The sequence below is a fragment of the Rhinichthys klamathensis genome, unplaced genomic scaffold (genome assembly GCF_029890125.1).
Source record: "Rhinichthys klamathensis goyatoka isolate OS25496 unplaced genomic scaffold, OSU_Roscu_1.1 h1tg000027l_1, whole genome shotgun sequence".
NCBI classification, from domain to species: domain Eukaryota; kingdom Metazoa; phylum Chordata; class Actinopteri; order Cypriniformes; family Leuciscidae; genus Rhinichthys; species Rhinichthys klamathensis.
The window spans coordinates 1,986,037-1,996,234 of NW_026606577.1; the positions used below are offsets into that span (position 1 = coordinate 1,986,037).

Genomic DNA, 10,198 nt, shown 5'->3' on the forward strand with positions numbered 1-10,198 from the left:
GGGTGCAAAAAAAACTCTCCATATCTCTAAAAGGCCGCTTGCTATCAGGTCAAATTAGATTGATATAGTTTTGATTATCAAAGAACACTGTCACGAAGCAGTTTGATGGACCAGATTTCTAGTAAACAAAACCAGCAGCATTAGCCAGTAGATCATTAGCTGAGCAGCTAACTACAGCAAAAAACAACATTATCTGACTATTATCGGACACATATTACCATAGAAACCATATATGCATATTAATTCAGCACATCGTACCTCATGTGCCTATTTAGGCTAAAATCTTATCTTCACCTGAAGCCTTGAAGTTTCACTCTCTGTTCTCAAGCTCTCAACAAAACAGCATCAGGCCAGTGCTGCTGCGCATGCGCGGGGCGATCTGACACAACGTGGGATTTGTAGTTTTTAGACCGCTCTGATTGACTGGAACTACACCGTAGATACCCAAGCGACGCTTTCTGTTTGCTTCCAAGAAACTTGCGGCATAAATGTCACTCCCTTTTACCGGAACTTGGCGGGCACTTATTTATTGTAGCATTGCCATAGCACTTAAATCAGAAAAGCATGGCTGTTTTCAGTATAAGAAACAATCACAAGAGGCGATATGCTGTTCTGTTATTGAGTCTCGCGTGCTTTATTATATACCGACACTTCAGGTAAGAGACATTTTATTTAAAACGTATATTCGAAGGTAAAAAGTCTTTAATGTTTAATATTTTTATATAAAAATTATATATATATAATAATAATTCACAAGGTATATTCATCGCAGCATAAGTTGGGTGGTAATTATTTTCATAAATGGGAAAAATGCAGTGTATGGGAACATTTAATGTTTAACTTTTCTTTGTAACTGTGCTTCTTTACGAATTCCAACGTTTATTTGTTTGTTTGTGTATGCATGTGTGTATGTTAAATGCTAATTATTAAAATGGCAATAATTCATTTCTAAATAATTAGCTTCTTTATGAATTCCAACTTTTTTTGTTAAATGATTTAATTAATAAAATAATAACAAAATGTTTTATTTTCTCCATGTGTTTCTCTTGTGTGTCCAGAGGTCCGACAGGGAAGATAAGGATAAATCGCTCAAAGGGTCTGCGAGTAAACTCTTCCCAGTTCACTCTGGGAGGAGAGCCGTTCCGTATTCTGGGTGGCTCTTTACACTACTTCCGCCTGCCCAGAGCCTACTGGGAGGACCGGATGGTGAAAATGAAAGCCTGTGGTCTCAACACTCTCACTGTGTAGGTTTGACATTGGCAATCACAGTCTATGAACTGAGGAGTGTGCAATAATCAGTCTGTGTTTATCTTGCAGTGATGTGCCATGGTCTCTCCATCAGCCAGAAAATGGAGAATTTCGCTTCCAGGGAGGCCTAGATATAGAGTAAGAATTCCTCCCTTTCTCTTGAATTCCCACATGTGAGAAAATCAGCACTATATGAGATCTGTATATTCTGATCCTGGAAGGATCTCGCCTCTATTTAATGCCTTGTTAGACTTACACTTAGTTAGACAAACATCTCAGAGAGCTCCTGTTGCCGGTCCTCTGACAATACCGTCGGTGTGTTGTTGTTAGGAGGGAATTTGTTCTCGTTCTTGTTTCATCCGGGTTCGTATCATTATCTGCACACCACTGGGAATACGTCATTAAAGTAGATCCAAGGTCTTCCATAGCAACACAACTAAAGGATGAGACCAATAACATTTCAAAATTTAGAGACCTTTTAAAATAAAGGCTGTAAATGGCATGATAGAAATTCAAGTGAAATCAAGTGGTTACAGAAAATGTTTTGTTCAATGCTTTAAATATTAAATGACACTAAATAATTTCTAAATAATTTACTGTGCTTCTTTACGATTTTCCCACTTTCAAGTATTACTAAGTATTTTATTATTATTATTATTTTAAATATTGGTGTTAAATGCTTTCATTATTAAAATGACAATAATACATTTCTAAATACATAAATGTGCTTATTTATTGTAGCTATTTATTTGATTTGATTTTTTAGCTAAAATTTCTCAGTGTGACTTCAGTATGATCATTTTTAGGTGTCAAATTTTTTTTTTTTTTTGCCCATCCAATTCAGAGCTTTCCTTCACCTGGCTGCAGAGGTGGGACTCTGGGTAATTTTACGTCCGGGACCATACATAGGCTCTGATCTTGACCTTGGAGGCTTGCCCAGGTAATTTCTGCTGTTAAATAGAACAAAAATGGCTCTCCTGTAGCATAGCTTTTAAGTCGACTTCTGCAAATTCCAGAGAAAATGTGATTAAAGTTGTGAGGCAGCAAACAAAGGAAGTATTTGATCAAACTGACATTATCTGCCACACTTTTTGGTAATGTGTGTCATGAGGGGAATGAAAGACATACCCTTAAGTTTGGCATTAACGAAACAAAACCTAAAGTATGTTGTTCCTGCCACAGATGTTTGACATACAGCTACAGATACTGGGTCTTCACACTAAAAGATAAATTTGTTAAAAAAAATTTACCACCCCAAACAAACCACCTCCCTCTACAGCTGGCTTTTGCGTGATAGAGAGATGCTGCTGAGAACCACATACCCAGGATTCATAGCGGCTGTAAACGAGTACTTCGACAAGCTCATTCCGAAAGTGGTCCCTTTCCAGGTAGGATTCTTTTTTACACAAAAAGTTCTCAAAAACATTCTCCGAGTAATCTTTGATGTTGGTTTATATGTTGTCAGTTCAAGAAAGGTGGGCCTATCATTGCCATTCAAGTGGAAAACAAATATGGATCATATGCAAAAGATGGAAACTACATGTCATTTATCAAAGAGGTAACAGTGAACATTGTACACTTTTCCTTGATACTTATTAAAGTTTACAGACTGGCAGATTTTTTTATATAATTTCTATCAGGCTCTCCAAGAAAGGGGCATCAGGGAAGTTCTCCTAACATCAGACGACCACGAGGGTCTAAAATATGGTGGAATCAAAGGAGGTACAAACAGAACACAGCACCTGAACTTACATGCAAAAATGATTTTTGCAGTTTATGGTCAGTAAGATTTTTTTTTTTATGTTTTTGAACAAAGTCTCTTATGCTCACCAAGGCTGGGAAAAGTTGAATTTTCAGCACCTATTACTCTTTAGTCCTTCCGAAATCATTTTAATATGCTTATTTGCTGCGGAAGAAACATTTCTTATTATTATCAATGTTGAAAACTGCTCAGTGTTTTTGTGGAAAATGTGATAGAAAGTTGAAAAGAACAGTATTTATCAACAGAAAGTTGAAAAGAGCAGTATTTATTTGAAACAAAAATCTTTAGTGTCAGTTTTGATCAATTTAATGTGTCATTGCTGAATAAAAGTATTGATTTCTTAAAAAAAAAAAAAAAATCTTACTGAGCCCAAATTGAATGGTGTTTAAAAAATGCCTACTGTCACACATTCTTTCCTCCATCACAGCTTTAAGAACTCTAAATCTACAGAAAATGAATCATGATGACATCAAATATTTGGAAGCAGTCCAGGTAGATATTTCAGTGTCTTTTTTGTAGATGTAAGTATTAGATGAAATATTTTAAATGACTTTAAATGCATGAAGCCCAACAGTCCTGTGCTGGTGATGGAGCTCTGGACGGGGAGGTGTGATGGATGGGGCGGTTTACACCATAGTTTTCCTGCAGAGGGTAAGATGTTATCATATGGCTCTATCTATCTATCTATCTATCTATCTATCTATCTATCTATCTATCTATCTATCTATCTATCTATCTATCTATCTATCTATCTATCTATCTATCTATCTATCTATCTATCTATTTTAAAAAAACCTAAGGGGTCTTTTCTATACTCAAATTTTTATTTAACATGAGGAATATGAAGGGCCAAAGCACTGATGTGAAATTTCTTTCTAATGTCAGACCTGATTGCTGTGGTGAGAGAGATACTGAGGCGAGGAATGTCCATCAACCTGTACATGTTCTACGGAGGGACAAACTTCGGATTTATGAATGGAGCGCTGGCCAGCCCTTCTTACAAAGCTCTGGTCACAAGCTATGGTTTGTGTTCCTGTCATCTTAATGATGACTGCATGCGAAACTAGGATAGGAGAAAGTATTTAACATTAAAATTATATCAACTTTAAAGGGATAGTTCACCCCAAAAATTAAAATTCTGTCATCATTTCCTTACCCTCATCTTGTTTCAAACCTGTATGATTTTTAAAGAGCGCTGGAGACTGTTGAATTCCATTGTATACTTTAGACAAACATAACACTGATTCATTTCTCAAAATAGCTTCTTTTTTATGTTTCACAGAAGAAAGAATGTCATACAGGTTTGGATCAACATGAGGGTGAGTAAATAATGACATAATTTTCATTTTTGGGTGATGTACTTCACAATATGGCCAGTGTGTGGAGGTATCAAGCTTAGAGTACTAGCATTTCAAAAAGCTGCAAAACACAGTGGCTGTGTTTAACTCCACTTTTAGACATACTCGCGTATGCAACACCATAAACCACAATGCAACACAATTGTGATGTTACAACAGCAACTTGCAGTGCTCACCTCACACTTAATTTCTACACAAGTGATCAAGGGTTAGGCGGGTATTCCATTTAAACCCATTTCAAGGGTACGGCCAGTAGTGGTCACTCACTCGTGCTAAGCAATGACGCACTGTACATCCGAGTGAATGAGAAGGAGGGAAGTCAGCGGGGGAAGGGCATAAAAAAAGTGGACTTAAATGCAGCCATGTGCTTGTATTTGAACCAAATTTGAACTACTTTTTTATTAAAGCCAAAACATTTTGATCACCCCATGGTGGCTGGCTGCAGTGTAAGTCATAAAGCCCGCCCGCTTCATTTTATCAAATGGGACACGAGCCAAACTGAAAAATCCAATTATACTTCAAATGATTTATTTCCAAAGATGGTTTCTGGCATTTTAGATAGTTCTTATCACGGTGACGTATGTTCAAATGTCCATTTAAGTTTGGTTTTAGTTCATTATTGGATGCTTTAAAAATATAGCATTGTGTATAACACAAGCCTTTCTATCTTTCTTTCAGATTATGATGCTCCTCTGTCAGAAGCAGGAGATTACACACCTAAATACCATCTTCTCAGAGATCTTCTCAGCACTTTTAACAGTTTGTGATCCCTTCCTCTATCAGAATATTCAATGCAAAATAAAGTGCCCCTATTATGTTATTTTAAAGCTCCCTAATTTTGTTTTGAGGTCTCGTCTGTCTATCTAAGCCCCTCCTCTCCAAGAGCCTGCTTTGCTCTGATTGGTCAGTTGGCCCAGTCTGCTGTGATTGGTCTTCCGCTTGACCAAACACCCATTACCAAATCTGAATTTGAGCTTCCTCAGCACTTGTATACACAGTGCTGATATGAGTGTCAATTTGAGGCCTCGTCCTTTTGAAGTGCATGCAAAGTAGATTTGCTTTCCTCAGCACAGAAAACAACGTCTGCAACACGAACCAGACTCTTCCAGGCCTGAGCTACAACTACAGTGTTTGAGGCAGGAAGTAAGACTGGAATTACAAACGATTAATTTCAGACAGTTCAGAATCAGTTCTTTATCATAACTTCATGTGTCATGCACTTTGATCTTTGAAACTTTGCAGACCTTTTACATTCACAAACACACTACATGAAAGATAATATCTGAAAAAGCATAATAGGGGCATTAAAGCCTTGATTTTATCCATTATGATTTGATTGGATCATGGAAAGTGTACTAAGATATTACTGGTTAATATTATTTTTCCCCTGCCCATCTGGCCTTTTTTCGTCAGAGGAGAAAGTTACATTTTATTTTAGTAATAATATGCTCACATGTGCTCATGTGTTGAGTCTCTGTGGTTCTCTTCAGATGAAATCCTCCCTGAGATGCCTGGTGTCCGCTGGAAAGAAGAATATGAGGCGGCTATTTTGTTTCAACACCTCTCACTGTGGGACGCTCTGCCATACACACACAAGGTAAGGTAAGAAGTCTAATTTACAGTGGAGAAATACTAACTCTGAGAAATGAATCTCAAAATCTTTTCCCCCCTTAAGCCTTTCAAATCTCAGTTCCCTGTTAATATGGAGAATCTGCCTGTGAATAACGGTAATGGCCAGGCGTATGGATACACCCTCTATGAGACCACCATCATCAGAGGAGGCTCTTTAAAATCAGAACACAACATCCAAGACAGAGCCATGGTTAGTGCTGATAAACAGTCAAGCTGTGCTGTTGTGCATGAATATGCATCTGCTTTAATTCTATTTTAATCAGGATTTTTTTTCCTAGGTTTTTGTGAACCAAAGTTTCATTGGTATATTTCACCACAGGAATTTAGAATTAGCGGTTCCTGATGGAAAGGTATGATCTTATTTCATTTTTTAATCTTTATATCTTATTTTTTTCTGGCAATATTGAGTCTCTTTTTTTATATATATTGTCGTTTAATTGTATTGATACTATACAGGTGAAACTTGAAAAATTTGAATATCTTGCAAATAGCCGTAACAAGCAGTAACATTTAAAAAACGTTAGACCAACATTCAACTAAAACATTTAAATGCTTCTCGAACAATGTGTAAAAAGATTTTTTGTGCTAACATTTTGAGAACATTATTAAAGATCAGAAAACTTTGAGTGAACATTCTATTAACGTTACTGGAAGAACGTTTGCTCATAACTTTGAGAACCTTGGCAGAACGTTAGCCTAAAGTTATATGAGAGCGTTCCTTCTTAGCTGGGTACTTTAATTCAACAAGGACACATTAAATTGATCAAAAGTTACAGTAAAGGCATAAAATGTTACATAAATGTTTCTTTTTTAAAAAAAACTTTCTATTCATCAAAGTATCCAAAAAAAAGGGTTCCACAAAAACATTAATCAGCACAACTTTTTTCAACATTGATTATAATAATAAATGTTTCTTGAGCACCAAATCATCATAATTAGAATGATTTCTGAAGGATCATGTGACACTGAAGACTGGTTAGTGACTAACCCTAACCCATCACTGAAATAAATTTAATTTTAAATATATTCCAATAGAAAAGTTGTTTTAAATTGGAATCGTATTTCACAATATTACTGTCTTACAGTACTTTTAATGAAATAATTGGTTTTCTGTAGGAGAAACGCACTCTGAGTCTGCTGGTGGAGAACTGCGGCCGTGTGCATTACGGTAAAGACATGGATGACCAGCGCAAAGGTACAATACCATGCCTTTAAGTTTTTGCCCATTAGTGCTTTCTGTTTTAACTTGTCACAGCCTCTCAAACATAACCATCACCATCAGAATCGAAATCTGTTTTCAGGTATCGTTGGGGACATTTTATTAAATCATACGCCACTTAGAGACTTCACAATATATAGCCTGGATATGACTCCTGGCTTTATTGTAAGGTGAGTAAAATCTCACATGACGTGACAGGCCATAAAAGATTCGGGATAAAAAACTTCAAGAATCATCAGTGCTTTTATTTCAGCTTGTACAGGGCACCTTGGAAGTCTGTCACTAACAAACCAAGCTTCCCAGGCTTTTTCCAGGGCAGGTTATTCGTGAATGGGTATCCCAGTGACACTTTCATGAAGCTGCCAGTGAGTGTAATGAATCTGGACAAGATTTGAACACTTAAATATGGTCAGAAATAATGTATTGAGTATTATGTCCCCATGCAGGGTTGGAGTAAGGGTGTAGTCTTCGTTAATGGGCAAAACATTGGACGGTACTGGGATGCTGGACCACAGCAAGCTCTGTTTCTACCAGGACCCTTCCTCAACAGTGGAATGAACCAAGTCAGTTTATATAAATTATGATTTATTTGGCTCCTATAGAACTGGTGGTTGTTTTTTGCTTTTGTCTGAAGAATTACTGCAAATATCAGTCTTGAATCCATGTAAAATTATTTAGAATCTTGAATAGAATGTTCAGAATTTGAGTGCTGGATTTAGGTTCACTGACGAGAAATAAACACAAAGTCTGAAAGATCTATTGTTCTTTTATTGTTTTCAACAGGTGATTGTGTTTGAAGAAGCAGAAGCGGATTTTAAAATCCAGTTTGAAGACTCTCCTGATCTGGGAATGATAGTTGACATTTAATCAAGACACAGACATCAAAGACATGAACACCATCAAAGTGCCTGAACAAAAAAAATAAAATTTGAATAAGTTATGTCACTGTTGGATTGTTAAACAATTATTAGAAACATTTTATTATTTACATGGGCTCTTTGCATTCCATGAACATTCAAAAGTTTTCATGAAAACGTGCAGTCTTGCTGGGAACTGTATCATTTCATCAAATGCTAAATTGTGTATACTTTTGTGTTCAAAAACAAAAAATTTAGTTGGACTGCCAGTTGAGTGTGTTTTTGATCTTCATTTGTTAGCAAGAAATAAGCTAGATTGTACTTTTTTTTTATTGTCTCTTTGGCTGTTTACCAGCTGACATTAGTTGTGTTAGTGCAGTTTGATTTGATTTCTTTTATGAAAACTTGAATATTACACTGGTCATTAAGGCAACAGGAAGTCAAGTTACTGATATTTCTTTCAACAATTTCCAGAGCCACCCATTTATTCCAGCATTATCATGTTTTCCCATTTTGCAAACACAGAGAATGATTTCATGCTGAAATGGTATTTATGGTTTGAGGTTTGTTTGAATTAAACTTCAACTAGCATTGTGCATTGAGCAGTTTAATTGAGGAAAGGGTGTGCTAATTAATAACTTTCTAAGCAATCAGACTTTTGCCTAAATTCCAGGGGGTGGGGGGGGGGGGGGAGAGAGACTCCAATTCGAGTCATATCTAGGGTCAGAATAGGACAGAGATTTGGGAGTGTGACTCTTATTTGAGAGACATTCAACAATCACCTTTCACAACCCTGTATCATAGCAATGCTTTAAACAAAAACTTAGAACATGTTTGCATCATTTCATTGCATTATATTATACATACTATTTCCATCCAAATTGTATCTGAACTCCCAAATCAAATCAGCATAGTAAAGCTGTGTTAGAATGGACGTTTTCCAGGGCATTTTTCTGTAAGTTGTTACAGACACATATGCACGCCCGCCATCTTGTAACAGTCAGTGTATCGTCATTCACAGTAAGAATCAATGATGCTACAACATTGCACAGCTTTTGGTTGTTAAACCGCTGAGATTTAAATTCCTGAAGAAATGGGATATCACAGGTGAGAATGTGTTTATTTGTGTTTTTATATGTATTAACTCAATATTACAGGTTTTTATACTATGGTAACATTTTAATGTTGTGTTAGCTCACGCCTTCATCTTGTAGTATTGTGTTTAGTAAAATCCTCTGCTGAAGTCTATTGCAGATATAAATATTCACACGCGCATTTAACTACGGTTACACTTAAGCCCTATTCGCACGGGATTAGTTTTATCTGGGGACCTCGTGTGATTTAGAAATTACCCCACCACATCTGAATTTCGTGTGGCGCATTCGCACGGGATAACCGAAGCCTGTGATTTTACTCAAATTTACTGACTTATCTCCCGGATGTGACGTCAATGAGACGTTCTGATGATTGGAAATGTATTTTCGTTAGCTCTAGCTGTATGATATATTATGACATGAACAGAATAAAGTTCCTTACCGCATGCTGCTGTACATGTCATTCATCTCCATCTAATCATTCTTTTTGTTTTTTGCTCTTCTGGTGATTTTCAGCTTTCTTTTTCTGCAAATTGTGTAGTTGTGTATAGCGATATGACCCAGCACCCAAAATACTATCAAAACACTCCAACACAGCCTCCATTCTTCGCGAAAGGTGGATAAAAAGACGCACATGAAACAAAAACCTTGAAAAAATGATATACGATCCCGCAAAATCACAGAGATGCCGATTCGCACGGGACTAATATTATCACAGGACCTCGGTGTTCGGCGAAATATAGTAGGTCATTTGCGGGGGAATTTTTACTTTACAAATTACAGACATGGCCGATTTGCACGGGATTAAGATCTCAGACAACCTCTGCAATTATTACAAATGACTAGAGGTCACCAGGTAATACTTATCCCGTGAGAATAGGGCTTTAGTCAACTTTCTCTTGAGTGTGCACGGACCTGTGTTTTGTCCACTCCAATATGGCGGATGGCTTCGGCCCATAAAAACAGCCACTAATGAGGAATCTATATTTATATCTCTATGGTTCCAACACAACAACTCTTGACTCTTT

At 36.8% G+C, this 10,198-nt stretch overlaps 1 protein-coding gene across 1 annotated transcript; it reads left to right on the top strand.

The window, feature by feature from the left end:
• The first annotated feature begins 402 nt into the window (after positions 1–402).
• LOC130078655 (beta-galactosidase-1-like protein 2) lies at positions 403–8,143 on the top strand. The gene is made up of 19 exons (XM_056244238.1): positions 403–656; positions 1,059–1,244; positions 1,318–1,386; positions 2,093–2,188; positions 2,528–2,636; positions 2,714–2,806; positions 2,889–2,970; positions 3,438–3,502; positions 3,577–3,661; positions 3,896–4,033; positions 5,047–5,127; positions 5,859–5,965; positions 6,044–6,190; positions 6,279–6,350; positions 7,117–7,195; positions 7,302–7,389; positions 7,473–7,584; positions 7,666–7,782; positions 8,003–8,143. Exons 1-19 carry the CDS (start codon positions 565–567, stop codon positions 8,084–8,086), a joined length of 1,902 nt encoding a protein of 633 aa, XP_056100213.1. The 5' UTR covers positions 403–564; the 3' UTR covers positions 8,087–8,143.
• Positions 8,144–10,198: the final 2,055 nt, after the last annotated feature.

Excerpts from the sequence above, each read along its gene's own strand:
- LOC130078655 (XM_056244238.1), top strand. The coding sequence starts at position 565 with ATGGCTGTTTTCAGTATAAGAAACAATCACAAGAGGCGATATGCTGTT. Across the intron at positions 2,971-3,437 it reads ATATGGTGGAATCAAAGGAG|CTTTAAGAACTCTAAATCTA; the intron begins GTACAAACAGAA and ends CCTCCATCACAG. Across the intron at positions 4,034-5,046 it reads AGCTCTGGTCACAAGCTATG|ATTATGATGCTCCTCTGTCA; the intron begins GTTTGTGTTCCT and ends TCTTTCTTTCAG.